Source organism: Lepisma saccharinum, chromosome 1 (assembly GCF_977018435.1).
Source record: "Lepisma saccharinum chromosome 1, izLepSacc3.1, whole genome shotgun sequence".
Lineage (NCBI taxonomy): Eukaryota > Metazoa > Arthropoda > Insecta > Zygentoma > Lepismatidae > Lepisma > Lepisma saccharinum.
In genome coordinates, this window is record NC_139229.1 from 106064296 (window position 1) to 106090189 (window position 25894).

At 37.5% G+C, this 25894-nt stretch overlaps 1 protein-coding gene across 1 annotated transcript; it reads left to right on the plus strand.

Annotated features, from left to right (window-relative positions):
* Positions 1-25451, plus strand: LOC145984939 (gamma-aminobutyric acid receptor subunit beta-like). Its single transcript, XM_083118361.1, has 8 exons — positions 1-58; positions 2271-2338; positions 3028-3128; positions 4134-4216; positions 5937-6077; positions 8540-8799; positions 9541-9660; positions 25152-25451. Exons 1-8 carry the CDS (start codon positions 1-3, stop codon positions 25449-25451), a joined length of 1131 nt encoding a protein of 376 aa, XP_082974487.1.
* The last annotated feature ends 443 nt before the right edge of the window (positions 25452-25894 follow it).

The window sequence follows — 25894 nt, forward strand, 5'->3', positions numbered from 1 at the left end:
ATGTCTGACGAATTCCTTCCCAACGATTATAACAAATTAGAAGCTCCGAGCGTAAATGGTAAGTAAGGTGCTATACGATTGTGAATTTAAATTTTCGTTAAAAACAATTACGAGTTCTCTTTTTTAAAAAAAGCTTAATACGTTCAAATTTTTAAAGAAAATGAACGCCCTAATCATGTATATGTGCACTAGCGTACGCAGGATTTTATCAAGGGAGGGGTTATTTCTAAAACTTTCTCCAAATTCACATTACCATTGTTTTATTATACTTTAATTAAATAATAATACTCATAATTAATTAATAATACTTATAATTAATTAATTAGCTGAATTACTACTAATAATACTAAATACCACTACTACTACTAAGTAGTAGAGATCTACATAAATATGGTATTTATGAAAGCAATAGAACGAAATTACTTTCTAGTCATTCAATTTTTAATAAATTCTGGGACCATGTTTTTATTTCTTAGTTACGAAATAATTGTATGGTCAACGAGGTGAGACATTTTAAGTGTGAAGAAAATACATAAAAACAAGCAAATATATTAAAATGAATTGAAATAATCAAAGTATGGAACTCATCCAACAAGCTGTGGTGGTCTGGTCGGTAGAGCATCTGACAACCACGCGGGAGATCCGGGTTCGATAATCGATTCCCGGAATTGGTTGGAATTTTTCCTGCTTCTTCCTCGCATAAATGTCCCTGATAATTCACATCTGGATTGTCTAGCTGTTCTTACCAACAAAACATTTTACAATAGTTAAGCTTATTGTCGTTTGAATAATTGTCTAGTCAACAAGGTGAGACATTCAAACGTGCTGCGGTAAACAATGGGAAGGCGTACTGGTGACTGTATTCTTATCCGCCTAGCCTTTGTCTATACATTAGCCGCTTACAACGAACCAAGAACTTTCTTTAGTTAATTCTCATTGTTCACACAAAAAATACATGTTCATTGAACACTGGCGTACGTAGAGGGGTGGCTGATGGGGTTACAGCCCCTAACGAAATTTTGAGAAAATCAAATTTCAAATAAAAATACGTTAATAAACTTTAAAAAATCAAAATGCGTAAATGCTAAATCTCTTTTAAAGTGAGTCCCGATTACCTTTTTGTCTTTGAATATAATTTTAATCAACTGAAAAGCTCCAAAAATACGAAATATTTTATTATCCATCCTGCCATCCAAAACGAAGTCTCGAACTATCCACATTTACTGTTCAAGCCCCTCCCGAAAAAAAATCCTGTGTACGCCAGTGTATTGAACATTGTTGCAACTGAGATACAAAACAACTTTTCTCTCTTTTAAATCATAGTTGCCCTCATATTTTATTTTCACGAATTCGTATACTTTTCTATAGTAGCCAGCCCTCATTTTGCCATTTTTTCCTGTCTTTGACGTTATATTTTTTTTAGGAATACAGAGCCAAATGGGGAGTTATAAGGAAAGCTTTACTTCTGTTTTACATTTATGTTCTTCAGAAAATTGTTCACAAAATAGTTATTAATTATTATTTTTTTTCCTTGGTAGTCTTCCTTTGTACGTATATTGCCCCTAGCAATAATGTTGATTCTGATAATTCTAGTACATTCAGTCATTCATCGTTCTCTACTTTAATAGGCAGATTTTTCACTGCAACCTCCTCGCTTTCCGATCTTGCGGTTCATGTCAGCATAGGATCCACTTAATACTTCTTCTTCCCGAGACCTTTTCCCAGTTAACCATTCCTTCCAGTGAGGCTTTCACCAGGCATTCCTTTTTAGTTAGTGTTCTTGATCACTTCTAGCATTGCTCTTCTTTCACCAACTATTTCCAACACAGTTTTATTTCTTACCTTGTCTGTCCATTTCACACGCTCCATTCTTCATATTCCAAAGTCACATTTCTAAAACTTCTAGTTGCTTTTTCTAATTTCTTCGTAGTGTCCGGGTTTCTGCCGTATACAACTTCATTACTCATTAGTCTATTTCTTATATGTTTGTTAAAAGGTCCACAAAACACACTTCTATTTCAAATTTATTTTGCTATTGCTATTCTCACTTTGATTTCCAGACTACACGTAATAATAATTTTAATTTAACCACAGTGTCTGACTTATATAAGTAACGTGTGAATTTCCTGCGAGCGTTGTCTTCCACAGAATTAGAATTAGAATTAGAAATTCTTTATTCATGGGTGAAGTTCAGCCTGTGGCTGCTCTACCACTTCGGTAGGGCAATTGGGCCCTTCCGCCAGACCTGTAATTCTAATTTTGCCTTTCAGGTGCCCCAGCCGTTTTGGAAATAGGAATCTCTTTCATGGCTGTATCAGAAGTTAGAGAAGAGAAAATGGTAAGTAGTCTAGTGAGAGCATTGGTAGGAATGTTCGCCACAGCAAGGTATTGGTTGTTCTAGTAACGCCTTCTTCTATATCTTCTAGGACATAAGCGTAATTTTTTACCTCACGCTTGGATGGTTCGACTGTAGAATCCAATACAACAGAGCGGAACCTTACCTGTTTTATCCAAATTCCGAGGCCAAACTACTCTGGAAACCTGACGTAAGTAAAGTTGATTATGGTTTTCATGTTGTGATTGATTGATTGAATTGCTTTATTTTACTTCGCTTCTTGTGATGGCTAATTGCGAAGATGGAGATGAGTGATGATATGAAGAAATTGATGAATGGACACTCACAAACATCCATGCCCAGGCCGGGATTCGAACCCGGGACCCCTGGCGTCGTAGCACAATGTTCTAACCACTCCGCTACGGGGCGTTTGCATGTCGTGGCAGCAGTGCATACTAACTTGACTCATTCTTCCTGATGTTGCTCAATGCTTGCCTTTAGGAGTACTTAGCGACTGTCACCTACCGAAAATATTCCCCCACCCTTCTGTCTCTCCACATGATTATTATTTTCTTTCTGTAATTAATCTCTATCCCCTCCAATTCACAAATTTCTAGTTCACAAACGGAAGGAAAATACTTGACGTATCCAAAACCACACTTAGAGATTTATCATGCTCTCTTCACTTTCAGATCCACTTTCGGAATGTGAAGCACTGGGAGTTGTACGAACACATTGACGATGGCTTCCTTTATGTTCTCACAAGGGACAAGTACTTCTTTGTTGTTGACAGGTAATGCACTAAATGTTTATCTAGATATAAATAGCTTCCTCTGTTTCAGTGGAGCAATCAGGTGTCTTTCTTGGGGAGGCTTCATGGGTAGTCAAGTCAGTCCTATGGTTTGATCTTCTCCTGCCTTTGACGTTCCTTTAAGACAATCCTAGATTAAAGGAAGGTTATGCCCCCCCAACATCAAGCCCTGCCTTCTTGGACACGCAACTGAACTATACATTGTACAGTGCGTTCAGTTTGGCTCGGGGCCGAGAGAGCGCGTGATCTCAGAGGCGAAGCATGGCGCTGATCTGTAACGTCCCGCTTATTTTTACGCACATATTTTCAGTATGTAGACAATTATATTTATATTGCATAACGAGTATTAACCTGTGTTATATAAGAGTTGTTCCAACTGCATTCACACATCTCTGGCATCTTTTGATGAAATTTTGATTGACATGTATAATTCTTGTAAGTTCTGTTTCTCTTAATCTCAGTACAACTTGCCTAACTGTTTCTCTACCTTGAGCTGCAACGCCAGGGAATTTCTGTGAAAAATTGCTCACAAACATCTGGAAATGATTCTGTTTTTTACTTTAACTATGCAATAGCAGTGACAAATTGCTACTGCAAGATGAATCAAATACTCATGGACGTCCAGAAAGGGGGGAAAGGGGGGCCATATTCTGCCGGAAAATGAGAGTGTACCAAATATTACACATTTCACACACATGTGTTTTTCAGTCACAGTTATGTATGTTAATTATTGCAAGGGCGTTGAAGGATGATGATAACTTTTAACTGAAGCATTTTTTTAGGAGACAATACACGTATGGAAGGGGGGAATGTGCCTCATTGTCCCTCCCCCATAAAATACGCTTGCACCTCCCTGGAAAAATATCCTGCGGACGTCCATGCGAACACTTGAGTAGCTGAACAGAAAAGTAATTTACATACTAACTGAGATACCTTGAACGCTGTTGTAATATTACGCTTGTAGAACAATAATCTGTTTCTTTTCAGATATCTCGCGACTCCAAACTGTAATTTTGACTTCCAGAATTACCCCTTTGATGAACAAGAGTGTCAAGTGGAAATTGAAAGCAGTAAGTTTTCTCCAAAGCAGCATTTTCCTGTCCAGCATCCATCTTTCTTAATGTATGGTGTCCAGGATTAAACGTGGAGACAAACACACACACAGTTGGTAGATGTACTTTGTGACTCAGTTGTAGGAAGAATTTTGCAGTTAGCGGTGTGGGTAACTTCTCTTTTTGAAGTTTGTACTTCCGACAATTTACAATTACCCAGAAAATAATTTCGAACTTTTAAAATATTTTTCATAATGTTCTTCTAAGTTTTGATTTTGTTCAAGAGGTTTTTAGAATCGATACATTTTTAGAACGGATAAAGTTTGAAACTTTGTTTTGGGGCCGAGTCTGCTGCCACGCGCGTGTCACCAGTGAGAATAAGGGTCAAATTTGCTCCTGCCACGTAATTCGTCTGCTAAGAGAATGTTACAAATCTTAAGAACAGATGAAGACGAAAAAAATACAAGTTTAGGACTAGTGGGAATGAATGTACAGGTAATTTAGAACCTTTTTTTTTTTTTGGAAAGCATTTAGCGATATTATTTTAATGCTAACAGAACCTAACCTAACTACGAGAGCATTTAGGTTTATTATTAGAAGAATGCTAAGGAACCTAATCTTAAAACATTTTTGTGTAAGTAATCGCTAAAACTTCACAGTATGTGTTACAGACGTAACACATGATGAAATGACGATAAAACAAAGACAGAGTCTGCTGGCACACGCATGTCTCCTTTGAGGTTACAGCAGAAAAGAACGTGGCTGCAGACACTACCTTGTTTTGGACTCATTTGAACTGAAAAAAAAAATAGAGAAGTCAAAATATTGATTTTGATGAAGTGATACAAGATGTGGACTGCATAACTTGAGCAGCATCATAACAAATGCAAATACTTAAACATCTTTAGAATAGTACATGTTTGTAATTGACAATACATATCAATATATTCGTATGTTTATGTTGGAGTCATGGGCGTCGGGAGAGGGGGTCGAACTTTCCGTAACCCCCCCCCCCCCTTTGAAATTGATATAGTTTGTTTCAGGTTATAAAAGATCAGAAAGTTTGTTATTTTTATGGTTAATAAAAGTTCAATTAGTTAGTAAAAACCTGATTCGATCGAAAAAATTGGAACACAGGAACAAGGCTATGTTTTAATAGTCTACTGATTAAAACAAAGAATAAATACTTCCACAGTTTTAAAAATTCCACATATTAGAGTTTTTATTAAAAAAAAAGGTCATACAATGAAAACTTTCTCCTAACTTTTAAACATTTTCCTTGAACGAGAAGTGTAAAAGTTAATAACAAAGTAGAATTACTGTGCATTTCAGTACACTAACTGTATGAAATATAAAAATACAATGAAAAACAGATGTGCTGAAAATTCATACGTCTGGTGGATTGAAATGAAAAGTCTCTTCAAGGATATAATAATAATAATAGTTTTTTTTATTTGATCTTGTAGTTGTTATTGTATAATATTCATGAACACGATAATAATAATTTTTATTGTTTCTATTCAAGTTTTGTCAATGGCTAAACCCCCTCTTCCCTTTACAAAAATTTCTGGCGACGCTCATGGTTCGCGTAGAGTGAGTAGTTGGCGCAAGCAGATGTGAAAATCCGTCAAGTAAGCGAAACTTTCTCCTTGCGTTTTGCTCTGATAAGTTTTAGTCATATGCGTTGCTAATCAGTTGTTTTGGCAATAAGCCCTTGTTTTCCGTTCTCGTTTTTCAGTGATTCAAGATACTACCAAAGTGACTTTCCAGGACATGGGTGTGCAGTTCGACCCCAGCGCAATGAGGCTTCCGCAGTATGATATAGAGGATGTCGTAGGGATTGACTGCTCGGTGTACTGGGAACTTGGAGTGGTTGCAGGTACTACTCTTCCTTCTCCCTTACCTATATATACACAGTATGTTGTCTACTCGTTGAAAGTTCCGAAATTCAATCCAAAGATTAGTGAACATCGCGACTTTAAGAAAATTAATCTTGCTGTTCTAAACAACGATGCTATAAGAATCCCCTGGAATATGATTAACAACGTCAAGCTCGACAAACATTCCCACACACACACACACACACACGTTCGGCATATTATCATCAAATGTGTCGATTTTACTTTCCTCAGACAAGCTATTAATCTTATCAACTGTTTATCATGCGTGTTGGGAGATGGTGACAGAGTTTTAACAGATATTTTTAGCTTTTTGTGAAGAGCGCACCTTTTACATCATTTCTGAGGAAATTTTAGTCTCTCCTTACCGTTCTAACTTGTTACATACGTTCTGTCCAGGTCTCTTTAGAACTTTGCACTTTTAACCTCTCCCAATGGGCTCTTTACACCCCTCTTTTAACTTCAAGGTAAGGGTTTTATGTAGGATTTTTTACTCGTATACTTTGAAGGGTTCAAAATGACCATATGTGCCGACGCACCCAATAATTTTAACGCATTCACACACACACACACACACATACACAATATATACAGGGTCTCATTTTAATGGCGCCCACGGACCACAGAAACGTATAGAGAACATCAAGACAAACAACTTTTCTCAGTAACATTTTTCTCGTTGGTGCGTAGTTTCGGCGTTCAAAAAGGACCGGTTTGCCGCCTGAATGCTGGCAACCACACACAACATTTGGTTGCATCTGAACGTCATTTCCTGTCGTGAAGCGATGCGTTGCAGGGTTGCCAGGAACACACTATATTCTGTGAAAATTGACATAGCTACAATCAGCCAAATTATGTACCGTAAAACAAGGCGAGAAAACACGTTCGGTAAATTTCTCGTATCGGACAAACAGCTGAAATTTCCTTCTTCTTTTCATTTCAATGAAATTGAATGAACGATGCGAGAAAACACTTCCCCGAACTTCCACAACTATAAAGAAACTGCATTCGGTAAGTAATTTCTCCTGTAAATTTGACGAAATCCGTTTGTCCGATACGAGAAATTTACCACACGTTCTGTAACCCAACAGGAAAATGGTAGGAAAAAAAGGAATTCAAATGGAAGTGGCAATATCGAATTTTCTCTCAGCTTAAGTATCACATATTTGCAAATCTCGTTGCCAAGTTGGATCTACAATTTAGTCTATCCACTTCGTCCTTTTGATACTCGTTGTCTGTGACACACTGAACAGTTGACAAAATAGACACGAAAGAACTCAAAATTCCAAAGGTAAGTAACACGTAATGTAATTGTATATTCATGGCATTATGTGGCAAAGGGCAAAAATGGTTGAAAATAAAGTGATATAAGTAGTAGTAAATTAAGCTCTCCGTCCGACGACTGTGTTTATCTACGTACCGGATACACATGTAATAGTTTGCAACACTGCTGTGAATATGTAGTATATTTCCTGATGATTGATTATGTTGTAACAACCTAACAACCCGCGGTTGTGAGTGTTTTAGCCATAATGTAACGTGAACCTCGGATACTTCCGCTATCAGCACCACAATACCTCAACGCATGTATCAGGACAAATGGATTTCAACTTTGCAACGAGATTTGCAATATTTGACATCTAGCTGGGTATAAATAGCCACAAGTAGCCATAAAGATGTAAACTTTAAGTCCAATATAATTTATTGTTGATGATGCTTATATTTGACATGTAGGCTGAGACAAAATCCGATATTGCCACTTCATTTTAGATACGTTGTTTCTCTACCATATTTCGTACCGTTGGTTCACTTCCCCCTTCCCCCGGGATGACTGCTGGTTTTCTGGCTGGTAGGCTGTGCTTCCCTAGATGTTCGGTTTACTGGACGCGTTCCTATCTTCGTTTTACAGCTCCTAATGTGGTTGGTAGTCTGTCATTTCCCCCAAAAATTTGCGTGTTCCTAGCAACACTGCCGTGCACTGTTTCGCCGTAGGAACTGACGTCACAGATGCAATCAAATGTTGTGTGTGGTTGCCAGCATTCAGGCGGCAAAAAGGTTTTTTTTTTTAACGACGGTAGCGCCGAAAGTACGCACCGACGAGAAAAATGTTACTGAGAAAAGTTGCTTGTTTTGATGCCCTCTGTACGTTTCTGTGGTCCGTGGGCGCCATTGAAATGACACCTTGTGTGTGTGTGTATATATATAGCCTATATAAACTTTCAAACACAAATTATGATTGTCAGTCATTTGTTCACACACACAGACACATCTTCAACACGGCCTAACACCTGCTATATTTTCCACAACATCCCTTAATTCTTCACAAAGACCTAGTTAATGATCATTTTGGCACTGAACTTACCTTTACACCCCTTAGACAGGCCGCACCATCCCCCGATGGCAAGTTCTGTACAAATCTCCTGATGATTTTCCTCATTTACAGGTAACTTCTCTTGCTTGGGCTTTAATGTAAAGCTTCGCCGCCGCTTTGAGTTCTACATGTGGCAGGCCTTCGTCCCAACTATCCTTCTGGTGCTCATCTCATGGGTGTCCATCTTCATAGACCCAAAGGACATCTCCGGAAGGGCCACGTTGGTGATTACAACTCTCCTCACCCTTGAGACCATGTTCACTTCCATCCAGAGCTCTCTTCCGCCAGTCTCCTACCTCAAGGCCATCGACATATGGATGTTCACCTGCATGGTAAGTTTCCAACAGACTTTCGAAAGTTATTAGCTCGTTTTTCAAGAGAGTCTTACAAACAACACAACCTTTTTGGGCAACACAAGACCAACACTCTCCAATAACAACGTACAATTAACAACCTGTTATTTATGACCATATGAAACAAAAATTAGGTTTCTTAAACCTTAACTAATTAATATTAATGTGGCTGTTTAGGCGATGATGCAGTAAAGATGGGGATTAGTGATGATATGTTGAAATTGATGAAGGGAGACTCACAAAGAACATCCATGCCCAGTCCGGGATTTGAACCCGGAACCCCTGCCGACGTAGCACGCTGTGCTGTACACTCTGGCACGGAGGTTGATCCAATAGATCCAGTAGAAAATGACCTGGGAGTCAGGTGGACATATTTTCGGGTGAGCAGTCATAAATACAATACAAATATGTATATTCCGGCATAAAGAACATTTATTTATCTACTTTATCTTGTTGGCTGGGTGGGCGAAGGGGTTGATTGTTCGACTGAGGGGGAAATCACTACCGCAATTCTCAACAACAAATATTACAGGATCTGACTTGAAATAACCTGGGATACGGCCAAAAAGTTTATTTTATTATTATTTTTTTTTCTTTGCACGAAAAACAAGTTGGTGTTAGGTGCACAAGAGACGCAAGGATCAACGCAATGACCATAAACAGAATTTTTCCAACATTATACACAGATATATCTGAGACAACGCTCTTCATTTATTGCAGATGTTCGTATTTCTCACCATTGTTGAGATCATGCTCTCCACCCTTCTCGATCTTGGTTATTTCACCAAATGGGCTCCATGGTGGAAAAATGTTCTCGAGAAGTTCCAAGAAGAATTCCATGTAAGTATTTGATTATATATGTTTTATATAATCTCTTCTACTAGTCCCCCGAAGGAAATTTTAATTAGGAAGTTAATGACAAAGCTAACTGAGTAAGAAAGGCTCTACTTCCGTCTGACAAAAGATGATTGGGTACGTAAGCAGTGATTTAGGGATGGGCGTTAATGTCACAATTAAAAAGTAAAGATCGAGACGAGACCGAAAACAAGACAGGCATCTATATAATCGAGACAAGCTAGAGATTTACTCTCCGATACTTCCGGCTCGAGCATCATGCGTGTTAATAAGTAGCTGTTTAAATTGTTTTAAGATCTTTGGTGAGAAATTTCAAGAAAATGTCGGAAGGAGTTGAACAGGTAACCTATTTCAAAGTTAGTACTGTATAATAAATAAACAAACATGGTAATGTAGAAATATAATAAATGTTAAATCATTTAATTTGTTGTTGAAAATAGTAAAAAAAAATGTTCTCCTATTAGTAGTGGTATTGACTGTATTATAAACCCGAGAAAGTATGAACCCCCCTCAAGCAGATTTACCTACACTTAAAACAAGCTCAACATGAGCATATGAGCTTTTTGTTCTAGTGTGGAACCCCCTCTAATCCAAGAGTTTTGTAAAAAATGCCCTCGGGAATTTCTCAGAAAGTATGAACCCCCTCAGATTGATGTGCCTACACTTATAAAAGGCACTTCTGTGAGATTGTTGTCCATAAACTTGTCAATTTTTTGGCTACACCAGAAATTAAGCCAAAAAGCTACATACACACACACACACATATTTACTTCCAGTTTAAGTTTAATTGGACCCCAGCTTCAATTTGTTTATCTAAAATATTAAAATATTATATGCAGAGACCCTCTAGAATTGCTCTGTGACCCTCTCATTTCTTACATCATAAACATATGATTTTTCCCCTATGAGAATAACACTACATATGGTGTCATCAGGTAATGCCTCATGGAATTCACAGATAATTTTAATGTTTGTCCTGTCATTCACCACAACTTGTTTCCTTTTTGAAGTGTTAATTACAAACATGGGTCTCTGTGCTTTGAATTCATCTGGTGTGTAATACATGTCAGTATTGCCTGTAGTGACCCTCTTGAAAGCCGAAAATGCCTCATATAATTTGAGGAAATCATCCTTGGACATGTCTAAATTGTAATTTTCTCTAGGAAAGACCTCATTTCTGCCATTTTTAAGATATATGTTCTTGATGTTGCAGTTATCAAATTTACTTGAATTTTTTTCCTGATTATTGTGCCTTCCAGTCTGAAACAACACCACTACAAAATCAGGCATGTCGTATTGTATGCTGGAGAATGAATTTGTAGCATCAAACTCATAATATGTACCAGATGCGGGCTTCTGTACACATTGATATGTATAAAATTGCAGAGGAACCTGTGGATTTTTTATTATATCAGCTTTGTATTTAAGAGCATAACTGGCTTCATACTCAACAACAGGGATTCTTAACTCCATAGTCTGAATAATGCATTTGCCTGCATCTGGTAGGGTATTAGGCAGAGCTTCTCCTGTAGGGTTTATTGTACTGTACCTCATCAAAGCATTATTATCATTGGCAGCTCTTCTAAATGTGATTCTTAACCCACCCTTCCACATAATATCTTTGTAATCTGAGAAGAATCCTGGCAATAGGCGCATAGGGAACAGCACTGTGTGGTTCTTAGATAATATCTTATCACCAGCCTCAAATCCACCGATTTTGTAGTAAGAAGCCTCGGTTTTGGATAATTTTAATGTGGCCAAAGCTGTGGAGGTAATGCCGGGATAATCCACTCTGTTTATGACAACGCCATGCTTTCTGACCTCAATTTCAGAGAATAGATGTGGCACAAAATTATCTACAAGTCTTATATTTGAATTTGCCGGATAATCTGTTCCATCGAGCTTTACAACATCAAACTTGATGTATAGATCTGCTCTGTGGGGGTGTATAAAGCCATCCCCTACATCAAGATCAACCTCAATCTCTGTGTTGGGTTGATTTAAATTTGCAAATGTCCTCCTGTTTGGGGGGAATGATTGTAGCTCATAACTCTCAATATTTTCCATTTTCTTCTTGTATGTATTTTTATTTAAATATTAATCTCTATGATAGCAGTTGTTGTGGCTCCAGCAAAATCAACTAATTCCTCTTTTTCATTAGTGACCATCAATTCAATATAATCTATTCTATTATGGCACACAGGAAAATATAATGTTGGGGATGGATTGTAGATGATTGGCTCCATGAATTCTGAATTAGGTTTGAATGTTGCAATGATGCCTGTTTGTTTGTGAGTGCCTATGCTATTTGATTTGGTGATCATACCCTCAGCCACATTACAGTGAATATTTAGAGTCTCTATGGCTAAGAATTTGGGTATATTCATAGCAGTGTGTTTGATGCCTGCTTCAAGTTTTGTGTTGTTCTCAAATCCTAACAGCTCTCCTATAGTACCCAGATCCACTGTTTCTGTAGCAGATACAATTTCTACTCTGTGAGTGACAGAATTTTGACTTAACACTATACCTCTGGGTAATTGAGCATTTAGAGTAGATAGATTATACTGTCCTGGAGTAATAACAATTTTTTCATCCCCAACTGCAATTGTGTTGTTGTGGTGTGTAATATTGGGGATTAGGTACATGCCATAAAATGCTCTGAGAGCTATTGTTTTGGGATACACTATGTCATCATGCAATTTAAGTTTCAATATTGAATTTTGGCTGGTGAGATGGAATACCCCCATGATGTTTCAGATACCACAAGGCCTTTTGAAAATTTTCAATTGATGGTTTATTTATTTGAGACATATATCTAAGAACAGATAAACACAAATGTCCGCAATTAACATCTTTGAAGTTTTGAACACGGGCATTATTGTAATAAAGATTGGGTGAATTTAGATATTTTACTAAATTTTCAGGTGGAACACCTCCAAATGAATCAAACACAAATGCCTCATTTTTTAAATATTTAAGATAACAAATCCAGTGAGTGCCCTGATTTTTGTACTCATCCAAATTAACAATGCCACACTCTTTGTTGAGTGGTTGCTCCGGCAAAGAATCAGACATGTACACACCTCTAAAATGTTTGATGCCCAGTGGCTTGATTAAAGCTTCAATATCTTGGTTTGTAAGCGGCTCTTGTTTTTTTTAAACTTATTCATGGCTCTCTTAACACCTTTGCCCTGTTTCTCAATGGCCAGATTATGGCGCCTCTGCTCATCTAATTCTGCCCTATTTTTCTTGGCATCTATTACTGTTTTTGCTATGGCGGCTGATCCCCCAGCCAAGCTCCCAACAGCCCCGAGAGCAGCTAAGATGGCAGGGATGGTAAATATGAATCCCCCCACATGTGATTTTTTTCTTGATTGCTGTAATTTTTTTAATTGGGGGGTACTAAGCAACAATTTCATACCATGCCCCTTGGCAATACAAGAATTTTTTTTCTTGCGCTGCTTTTTGGTTAAAAGACTATCAATAGTTTTAAGAGATTTGAGACCTGCATAAGGTATCTGATACATAACACCCTTGGCCTTCATTGTAGGTTTATTATATACATATTCACAACCCCCACCCCAGTTTTTGTTTGGTGCTCATAGCTATGGTGGTTCCCAATGCTGCTATTTTTTCACTCAAAGAAGCATCTTTGCTTACAAATCTGCCAAATGCAGCCTCTTCTAATTTCTTGTCTGCAACATGTATTTTGTCAAGATCAGAATGTGTGTTGTATGCTATGTCATGGTCTCTGCAAGCAGCATCTAAAGGATTAACACCAGGATCACCTCTGTTTAATCTATGGTCCAATTTTGTACCTGGACCACAATACTGATAACCTGGAATGTGTAGTTCAAATGGCAGCTTGTTTATAATGTCATTAACAAGGCCCCGACCCTCAGAAATATTCCAAAATTTAGGTGGTAGAGTATTAATAATTTTTATGAGATATCCAATCCCCTTAGTGTCATTTACTATAAAATTAGACAATTTTGTGCTTATCATGTCCATAATTCCAACTTTTTCATTGTAAAAATTGTGGTTGCCAGCATTTTCCTCCCCAGCTATCACCAATAACCTATCTACAAGTTTCCTGACATCATCAACCCACACAAATTCTTTAGGCAGGGTGTTGTATTGTTTGATCCCACTGCCTGTCTTAATTTGTGACCATATGGGCTTGATTAAATTATTGTATTTTGCTCCACTGCTCGACTTGACTCTTTTTTGTGTGGGATCATTGTTCTGGTATAGAGCATCTGATTTTATTAATATTTCTTTGTAATCCTCATAATCTTGATCTGTATAGCTGCCAGGTCTTTTCCTAGTCATCAATTCCCACAATCCAGGTGTTCCAGGATACTTAACAAAAGCACCTTTTTCTCCGAGACGAGATTCTGAATATACAATTATATCATCTCCCATAAATGTCACTCTGAAATTGCCAATTCTATGTATGATGCTACCATCACGCTCTGTGTCAGCATATAAGCCAAACACCTCATCTTTGTTGTCTTTAGGTGTGGTTAAATATTTTTGAGCAAGAAGACCCAATTCAATAGGATCCTGAGTAGCTTCAATTCTTCTAGGAGCAATAGGACTAGGTGTATGAATACTGGAAAGTGGGGTGAATGGATAATCTAATATGTTCCTTGCAGCTACAGGTACAAGCTCTGTGATCAAGTTTTGATTTTGTTCTGTAACAGTTTTGATATTTTTACCTAAATTATTAATAGCATCAATTACAGGCTGTTCTTTTTGTTTGTGTTTTTCATAAATTCCACGGTTCTCTGATTTCCATCCCTTAAATCTTTTTACAAGATAATCTCTTAATTTAAGATCATCAATAATTGGCCTTTTCATGGTTATTTATATACGTTTCAACGTCTAGAAAATTGTTGATTTTATTTCTGTATTTGCCACTATTGGGTGTTCTTGTCATATCAATTGTGACAAACCCATAACTGTCCTGGTTCCAGCACCTGCTGCAAAATTTAGAAAAATCATTGTAGCTCAGGTCCCCACCTACATATTCATCATGTATATGTTTGAGGTTGGTATGGTCTTGATGAAACACACATATAAAATTGCTGTTGTCTCGGATCAGTTGCTTCGGTATTTTTGAAAAAGTCTGTGCCAGGTAGAAGCAATCAATGTTTTTGTGCCGGCCCTGTGTAAAGAAATTTGTAACCTTGTTTTGATTATCCAGTATAATGTCATCAAACACAACAACAGAATTATCGAGACATTCATGAAGTGGCTTAACATCTGGTTCAAAAGTGGCTATATCCAATCCATCATATAGCTTCATCAGCTGCTGATATTTTAATTGTTCCAAGCTCTTAGAGAAGATATACAAGTGCCTGTTTTTCCAGTCTAACAAGTTGGGTGCCAATAAAAAATTATCAACCATTAGTGTAGTTTTACCACAAGCAGATGGCCCAACAATAAGACATCTAATATTATCAGGTAGCAATTTGCCATTTCTCTTATTCTGTTGTTCAGGTTCTGGCAGCCTTTTTATAACATCCCAGGTGTTCATGTTATCACTTTGTTTGCATCGATCCAGCTGTTTTCCGGATGACCCAGCCATTTGACAAATAACTTGTTGCCTTTTCTGCGGATGATTTTTTCTATGAGATATGTGTCAGGCTGTTTAGTTTTGCTGAGCTCTTGTTCATAGAACCTGCCTTTGAGAATTTCTCCTCGGTGGTCTTTTATTATATATGTGTTAAGGGTCCCAGGTTTAACTTGAACCACTGTAAATAATTCTGTGCTCCAGTTTCTTGTAAAGCCTCTCTTGAATAAGTGCTTATATTTGCTTATTCTTACTTGATCACCCACCTTGTATTTGGCTTTTCTTGATGTTGGCTGATATTTAGGATAATAAACAGTGCTGATCAATTTTTGCTCATCAGATGAAGTTACTTCAGAGGGTTTCATGTTGATTGTGGAATGGACCGAGTTGTTATATTTATGTAGAAGTTCTGGAAGAATATTAATCCATTTATAATTACCTTGAAGTGTGAATTGTTTATACATAAGATTTTTTAAGGTTCTGTTGAATCTCTCTACAATTGAGGCTTTGAGATCACTGTAACTTGAATAATGTTGTATTGCCCGGCTTTTAATAAATTGTTGAAACACTAAATTATAAAATTCTTTGCCATTATCTGTTTGCAAATAGCGCGGGGATCTTCCACTCTGATTGATGATTGTCCTAAAAGCTTCTGTAACACATTTTCCAGTCTTGGATTTGAGTGGCACAGCCCAGGCAAATTTTGAAAATGTGTCTATCACAGTAAGTAGATACTTGTAGCCCTTGTTGATTTTGTCTAAGTTTTTCAACTGGCCACTTGCCATTTCAATCAAGTCGCTCTGCCATAAATCATCTATGCCTTTTGTGACTACTGGCAGTCTCTTAAAATTATGTCTGGCCTGTCTGTGTAATTCATCAACAATAATTTTTCTAGACATAATATGTAAACAAGAATATTGCAACTATGGGGTGTTCGGCAGCTGATACTGCAGGATTTTCTAAATATAATTTGTCTCCAATATGTATTTTAAATTCCAAAGTGCCATCATCTTCGGTATAGGCTGTTTCTAATGTATTGGGGTCTGTAAAATCCTCTAATTCTACACTGGTGACTTTCACTTTGTTATCAGCATTTGTTATTGATAATGTAGGGTAGTGGTGTGCCTGTGGCTGATGCCAATATTTGATCTTGATTGGTCTCAATGTGCCCCCAACAAAAAACTGGTAATAAAATTGTGCAGGGGACAGCATATATATTTTGCCACCTGGTGTAAATGGAGAATCATATTCTCTGTTGGGGATGCTGTTCAATTCAAGAATTACTGTGTGCTTAGGATTCTCGATTATGCCTGTTATTTCTTTTTCTGCTGTAAGCAATCTGCTTGTTACAGATTCAAGGTGCTCATTAATAGTTCTAACAACATCATCATGGCCTGGCTTAATTTTTATGTCCACAGCAAGTTTCTTGTATTGTTGCACAATTTCTTGGAGCTGGGTGGCAAAAACAGACAGAGCATTTGCTTGATTGGATTCCATGGTCCCTAGCTGTTGCTTGATATTAGCTACAATTTGTTGCAAATTTTCAACAATTGCCAATTTTGAATTTTGAGCAGTAAGATCATGGACCTGTCTTCTGATATCCTCAAACAGGGCATGCAGTTCATTAATATGTTGATTTGTTGGAAGAGTAGCCACTGTCTGTGTGAGATGTTTGATCTCTGCCTGGATATTCTTGATATCTTCTGATTTCAATATCCTATTCACTGCTCTCTTAATATTTTTAAGTTCCTGTGATGTAGGCAGATTTGACACAGTATTTTGTAAAAATTCAAGTGCCAATTTCACATTGTTTAATTCAGAAGCATCAGCCACATTTTGCATAGCATTTTGGAGCAGGGCTATATCTGCCTGAGAGGGTGTGGACTGTTGTAAAATTTCAAGTTTTGTTTGGATATCATCAATCAAGTGATGAAAATGAGATAATTCAGATTCAGTGTTGAGGTTTTCAAGCTTTGTGATTTGTTGCTGGACACTAACAAGGGTATCTACAATACCGGGCAGGTGAGATTCTAGTACATTTGCCAAATCACTTTGCACTGCTGCTATTGTACCTTCAAGATGAGTTATGGAACTTTGAATTTTTCCAAAATCTTCATATGTTTCAAGTTGCAGCTTAATATTTGCTACACTCCGAGTTATTGCATTCAAAGCATCAGAAGATGGCAAATTGTTCATAAAATTTTCAAGTGTCTCAATTTTTTCTTTAACCTCGGCTATGGCATTGTTCAGAGGGTCCAGATTAGGTATCTGGAGTGACTGAATCTGTTCCTTTAGAGTGGAAATCACTAGATCAAAATCTTCTTGTGATTTAATGCTTTTGACAATTGTTTGGAGCTGTGTCTGGATATTATTTATCTGCTCTTCCAATTGTTGTTTCAATTGCTCAGAGTTGGTGGCCTGGGTCTTAAATTTGGCTTGAAGAGCTGCTACAGCCTCTTCTAAACTTTGAAAATTATCCAATGTGGCCAAATCAGTATATTTCTGAAGCAGCAATTTGAGTTCAGAATCAATTTTAAGAAGAGGGTCCATGCATTGTGATTGCAAATTTGTAATTTCTAATTGAAGACTGGCATTGAGTGTGGTTTGTAAAGCTTGTAAATCACTTCTTAATTTCTTGACTCTGACATCAAGCATCAGAATCTCATCACTGTGATCTTCATGTCTTGTATGGCCAAATATATCATTAGGCATTTTTGTTTTATTGGTTATTTATTATAGAGTATCTGATTCTTAATTCTATAAAAAAGGGTATAAGCTTATCATATGATCCCGGGACCTCAATATATAAGCAGTCACCAGCAGAAACAGTATAAACAGTGCCAGAAACCATGTTTGAGTGCTTAATTCTGTAAATATTTCTCCCTACTGAAATTTTAACATCACCCTCAGGGGTTGTAATAAATTGCAATTGCCCACCTACAGGTAATTGGTAATGATTTAAATTATTGTTAAATATGTACAATGTTTTGCCTGTTTCATCATCAATATCTGTAAGTATGCTGTTCAGATGAATAATTAACAAGCCACTTAGTTTAGACAGCATATCAGGAGAGGCTTGTGGTGTTGGCAGGTCCATAATACCTTGTTTTTTAAACCCAAATAAGTTCATAGGCATGTTTATTTATTCCAAATCATGCTCTGTAATTGGGCATTGATTCCCATTTTTCAAATCACAATGACCCCATGGTAAAGTATGTATGCTACATGATAAAATGCATCTCTTATCATCATGTGGGTCCAGAGCCACTTTTCTTACAATATTGCTAGTCAGCAAGTGATCCACACTCTGAATTCTGGATTCTGATGTTTTGGTTGTGCTACATGATTTGAGGCAATTTTTATAATCTTCAAATTGGAGCTCTTTTTCCACAGTTACTTTGCCAATGCCCTTGGCCTTTTTGACAACAGCACTACATGTTTTAAAACTATACATCTTGGCACTTAACCCAGCAAATTCCACAATAACATCACCAAGTGTCTCATCTTTTAACTTGCCAGGCACTTTTTTGTTGTGGTGGTGTTGAATCTTTGTATGTTCACTGGTGTCAAAATATTTAAACAATTCAGGCTGGGTCATATCTTGATAAACATCTTCTGTTTTAATATCAAGAATAAAACTATCCGTGTCCATGTACATCAATTTTACACGATCCTTATAAAAAGGTTTCAACACATCATAATAGAGCTTTAACATATGTAATTTGGCCAATTCCAATATCACAGCCCCTACATAAATAGGTTTATCAAACTTGATCTTTGTTTTTTTCATGTTGAAAAGTGCCATGTGCTCATCATAAGTTCTTCTGTAATTGAAATTAGGCTTTGCAACCAATTTTTTGCTCAGACTGGGGTCAGTAATTATTTTAACATCGGTATGTTTTCTGACATTTTCAATTGTTTTGCCATATACAGAATTGACCATCAATTTAAACAAGCCCTTATCAAATTGGCTCTTTGCAGATGTTCGAAGCTCCGTGTTTGTATTAATATATGGTTTCAACCATTCTGAGTGCCTGAACCTTAAGACTTTTCGAACTTTGGTTACTTGAACACCATGTTTCATCAGGAACTGGAGGTTTTTGTAATATATGCCATAGCACTGTTTTGGCTCCAGTGTCATCATGAGCTTCTTCTGTTTAGAGCCAGGTGAGCACTGAACCTCAGGAATTGGGGGCAGATCAGAAAATTTGTTGTGCAAATCATCAGGAAATGTCAGATCAACCTCTAAGAAAAGGCCATAATTACTGTCATCAAAATTCTTAAAACCTTCAATATTGAAATCTTCGAGCCATTCAAGCCCTGCATATGGCAGTTTTTGCATCATGGCAGAACCATAGAGGCTGTTTGCATCCACATACACTATATAATTTGATGGCAATTCTGGATCATAATCAGGCATATATTTGTTATTTGCTCTGGCATATCTCTGAGAACATTGCACCATCCCTCCTCTTATACATTGCTCCATAAACAAGTACATATCGTGATCTTGGATCAGATCCAATTGCTTTTTAGTATTTAAAAACATTGCAGCCCATGCTAGGCCTGGGGCACTGTAAAAATACACTGGGTCCAGTCCATAATTTTGCATAGAAGATTTTCTGAATGCCTGAAGTATATCAGCTAAGAGTGTGACATCAAGTTTTAAATAAGCCATGTGATAATCACCAAATGTCTGGCATTTTAAATTGTTCCACATCAACTGGGCATGGTGATAATCTTCATCAGTGATTCCAGATCCTCTGATTTTGCTGTAAAACTCTTCTTGTGGTGGCAGAGAACACTCATCAAATTTAGAAAAATCTGTAACATAGTCATATGGATATACACCCTTCCGCCTAATTAATTTCAGGTCCTGATTTGGAAACAATGCACATGTGATTTTGAATTGATCATCAGATAATTGAGTGGCCAGTGTAGCCAGGCTAGCAGATAAAATTCTGTAAGAATCAAGAAATCTTATGTGAATAGGAACACCATTAACTTTAATTATCTTGCTAATAGATATATATTTCTCATCATTTTCAGCTAAAATATTTAAATTCTGCTTCTCAAACCCCTCGTACCTGATCAGATGATGGAAATCATAATTGGATGCTCCATGGCAAAATATGGGGACAAATTTTGGTCTCTTGATCTTAATATTACAGCTATTACACAGGGCCATTAAGAATTTACCATCTGTATGAGAATGGTGTTTCACCTTGATATTTGTATCTGAAAATTCAGAATCACATACCGGGCATTTTTCTGCATTGTTGAAATCTTCAATCTGTTTCTCTGTTAAAGGCAACATGGGCTTTGATTTTAATAAGATGTTAGATGCTATGTCACGGCACTCATTTTCTATTCTATGTGCATATATTTTGATGGCATCTGGTCCCATGTATGAATCTTCTTTACTAACAACACCATCCTGTACAATCGCATAACAAAAGCTGGAAGGTTCATGTAGCTGGTATGGTGTAATTGAAGATTCTTCAGGATCTGGATTGCAGAATGCAAGAGGCTTGAGGTTTGATTCAAAATCACAGACAATATATGTTGGGTGTTCCAACAAGGCTTCAAACTTTTTGAATTTGCAATTTTCACTTGGATTGGGCATCACCATATGAACAGGTTTATGGTTCCCACAGTATTTCAGATGCTCAATTAACTTGTTTTTTGCAATTTCTGCACTCTCTTCCCGAACCCCATTCACCATTTTTTGACCATAAAATACAGTTAAACATCTTCTGCACAACTTGAATATTGTATTGGATTTGTCTAATTGTGTTCTGACTAAGGCTTCAAGATTATGTATCAGACTGTAATGATATGTGCCATCCCCTTCAATTAAGAGCAGATCAATCGGAACAGCAGAATCATCATCAAATGTACTGATTCTGAGAGGTTCTATCAAGCAATTGCCAGTGGAACAAATAAATACATTAATAGATAATTGTTTGCCATTGATATCCCTGGCCCTTTTTTCAAATTTATCAATATTCTGAACAGACATTGGATATTCTAAACCCTTCATTGCATCGTCAAAAAGATGTTCATGTTGTTTGTAATAAGTTATTCTCTCAGGATGTCTTGAAACTAGAAACAAAGCAGCTAATATACACCACAAAAAGCATTTCTGGTCGGTATTTTCTATATTGACCACGGCTCTTCTGTTTTTAATATTATCAGGTAATGGCAGATATGTAGATCCTTGTAATGGGCTGAATTCAGAAATATTAACATAGAGCCTGTGTGGAGAGCCGCATAGGCTCCATCCAGACTCTTTTGCCGCAAATTCAGAGTGTTTAATATTCAATTGATCTATCAACCTGCTTATTATTGTGTCTGAATTTGCATTTGAATATACCGGTACAGTTTCTGTTATGTGGGGCTGTGTAAATTTTGTGCCGTTTGGTTTCTTATATTGAGTATACAATTTGAGGGACAGCTTATAAGAGCCATTTTGTGCATTTAGAATTGCCTGCAGATCAGGATTTATACTGTTCAAAACATTCTCAATGCCACATCTTGGCTCTGATACAAACCGATAATCCCTAAGTTGGGCATTAAAACTGCTATGGATGGGTGCATGGCGTGGCTGCTTTGCAGGTCCAGCATTAAGAGGTGCTTCGTGCTTTCTTTTCAGACCAGATGTGGATGGTTGTGGGGGCAATGTTGATGACTGTGCAGAGCAAGTATCTTTATGTTTATATGTGAAATATTCCATGTTATATTTTCTATTGCATTTGGGGCAAATTTTTGTGGGAGTTCTGTATTTGTCCGGATTACAAATCTTTTGGTGCTTAGCCCAATTGGGGCTGGATATATTCTTATTGCATTGGTTACAATATTTTTGACTTGGCATTTTTGTTGTTGTTTATTATATACAATTTCCTGGGATTCAATTCAAAACTCTATGCTGGATAAAATATATCAGTTGGGTTCAGCACTATACTGTCTGTGTGTGTATGTGTATATGTGTGTATACACTTAATATTTTTGGCTTTGGTATTTATATACAATTTCTTGGGAATCAAATCAAAACTCTATGCTGGATAAAAAATATCAGTTGGGTTCAGTACAGACAAAAAAACTGCATAGCTTTATGTCAATTAGTTCTTGAGTTTTGTATTTAGGAACCACTTTGGCCCCCCTGCCAAAAATTTGGCTTTTATTGTATCAGTGTATATTGTTTCTATGATCAAAATTCTATGCTTAATAAAAAATATCAGATGGGTTCAGTGCAGACAAAAAAACTGCATAGCTCTATGTCAATTAGTTCTTGAGATATTGTATTTAGGAACCACTTTGACCCCCCTGCCAAAAATTGGCTTTTATTGTATCAGTGTATATTGTCTCTATGACCTTACTTGGGTTATTCCGCCAAATTATATGCTTCAAGTCTCCTATACTTTGGTGGAGCCTGTTCAGGTTCTATCCCCCGCGATGTGGGTTCCACTGCCGATCCAGCAATGGTGAAGAATCTGCACTGTGCCCTGGCTTATATAGTCTTTTTGGACCAATCAATACCTTGCTTGCTTTAGCTAATTAGAAAACACCACATTAGCACATTATGTCATAACCATTTAATCAATTAATATTGCACAACATGATGCAATAGAAGTGTGCCGGGAAGTAAATATGTATGGATGTGGGTGGGTGTGGGTATGTAGGTGTGGGTGGGGGTGGGTGTGGGTGGGTGTGGGTGTGTGGGGGTAGGGGTGGGGGTGGGTGGGGGTGGGGGTGGGTAGGGGTGGGGGTGGGTGGGGGTGGTGCATCTTGGCTTAGTTTTAAGTGCTGTGTTCAAAATAAAAATATAATGGCTGGTAGCTATATCCAAGCCCTATTATAATTTTTGTTTCTCTATTCTGTCACTAATTTTGATCCTAGGATAATTATATTTATGGGGGTGATTCTGCATAGCTGGAGTATTTTCTCCTGTGCGTACCTCCCATTTTTCTGCTAGGTGTACATGCAATCAACACGCAGCGCCATGCCCCCGGGACTCTCAGGAACTAATCCATCAAGGCAATAAAACTGCAGGAGCTGCTAATAAGAATTGCTGGAAGTCAATATATTGATCCGATGCTCACAGCGATCCGATGCTCATAGCTCCATGCGGGAATTTGAGGAATTAATGTATTGACCCGATGCTCACAGCTCCAGCGGGAATTTGAGGAACTAATGTATTGAACCGATGCTGATAGCTCCATGCGGGAATCTGAGGAACTGCTCCTCCAAGTATTGATCTGGCAATAAAACTGCTAATAAGACTGCAGGAGCTGCTAATAGAATTGCTGAAGGCAATAGAACAAAATCAATATATTGATTTCCAGAAGCTTGAGAACTGGGTCAGTTGAGAATCAATATATTGATTCTCAGGCCGGTTGAGAACTGCCCGGCTTGGATTAATATGAGCCGAAGCTAAGTTTTTCCCATATGCATGACAACTGCTTGGCCCCCTGAGCAACATACTCAAATTTTGGAAAAAATCAATAATTTTGTTTCTCTGATATCTTCGGAACCATGAACCCTAGAGACATGGGGTTTGTTGCTTTGGCCTGGGCATAGCAAGATGCAACTTTTTGATCTCTATAAATTTTTCAAAATATCTTGTTGTTCTCTAGATCTTGAATAACTTGCCTATTTTTCAAGATAGAAGCATGGGGGTTGCATATTTGAAATCTAGAGGCTGTTTAGAAGTTTTGTTAAAAAATCGATAATTTCTTTAAATTTGAGATTTTTCAGAAACTATCAATACTGGAGACTTGAAATTTTGTAGACATATTCTAGGCATAATTCTCTATATTTTATGTCTCTATAATTTTCCTGTTATATGCAATATTTAAGCTGCAAATCTCTGATTTATGTCTGTTCTATAAATAGAATTTTCTGAAAAGTGCAATATTAACAAAATTGTTAATATCTTCGGAACCATGAATGCTAGAGACATGGGGCTTGGTGATTTCTCATGGGCATTTCAAGATGCAACTTTTGATCTCTATAATTTTTCAAAAATCTCTTGCCATTCTCTAGATCTTGAATAACTTGCCTATTTTTCTTGAATAACTCGCCTATATCATACAATATCATGAAGAGCATATTTTTAACAAGTTTATGGACAACAATCTCACAGAAGTGCCTTTTATAAGTGTAGGCACATCAATCTGAGGGGGTTCATACTTTCTGAGAAATTCCCGAGGGCATTTTTTACAAAACTCTTGGATTAGAGGGGGTTCCACACTAGAACAAAAAGCTCATATGCTCATGTTGAGCTTGTTTTAAGTGTAGGTAAATCTGCTTGAGGGGGGTTCATACTTTCTCGGGTTTATAATACAGTCAATACCACTACTCCTATTCACTTCACCAAATAAGATAACATGGTTGTGAATTATAAGATTGGTGATGATTTTGTATTGTTGAATGTATGTAAACTAGTTATCCTCCGAAAAACAAAATTGTCTACTACACACTGTCTCGAGAATCTTTGGAGCCTGGCCACACATAACTGCATAGAAGGAAGAAGCCGTGGGCGTAGCAAAGCAGTGCGAGCTGCTGCAAACGGCTGGTAGCTGTGGCCGCGTTTTTCACCTCCATGCACTCATTTCTCCTTCCACCCGTTCATTGTTCGAGTCCTCTCGAGTCACTACTTGCGCAGAAGACTTGTTTTCATTCATTTGCTCCAGAGATTCCCGGGAAGAGTGTAGTACAGTCGGATTATAACCAATCCATTTGCCTTCAGTGGGTTCGTTACAACCCAGAATTGTCCGTGACTGTACAAAGTACCTGCTTTATTATTCAAACTTTGCTTGTATGCCTGGGCGACTGGATACTAAGGTAAACCTCAAACCTTCTTTTGCCTTTAAAAATATGATGTTTCTTCCTACAGTTTCGGAAGGTGAACTGGAAGATCTTCAAAGTGAAGGCAGCAGGAACGTCCAAGCGATCAACAGGATCCAAAGCTGCTGCCTCGAAGAAGATTACCTTCACAACGTTAGGCACCGTCACCCACCTGCTGGGAAGAAATCAGCAATATGAAGAATCAGAGAATTTCGTGGACTCGAAGATCAGAAAGTTAAATGCAGTTGACAGGAAAGCGATAATAATTTTTCCATTAGGATTTGCTCTGTTCAATGTGTGGTATTGGTCAAAATACATTCTGCTCGTACGTTTCCACGAGAAATTATGAAACCATGCGAAATGTATGAAACGATGAAACGACAATGTCGCAATATGCAGATATTAAAAGCCTGAACAAGAACAATATCTAGGTAAGGGTATTTATCAAGCCCCATGGCAACGCTTGAAATGGAAGACGTCAGCTCGGGGGATGTTTGGTCGAGCTTTGGGGTTAGCTGTGGTTAAACACGGTGACAATGAGACAGCTGGGGAGATGTTTTGTGAAAACTTTGATAACTATGGAGATACCATTCCCTCCGACTTCGAGCACTGGCCTATGGAAAATCGAATGTGGAAGTCATTGGCACCATCTACCGGCTTGGACGACAACTTCAAATCAAAAACAACATGGATAGACTTTTGGGATTAGTCTGCGGCCGACATGAAACTCTTAAAGTGATTTACTAACTTTCATCAAATTACATTGTAGAGTCTATTATTTGTGTTACGTTA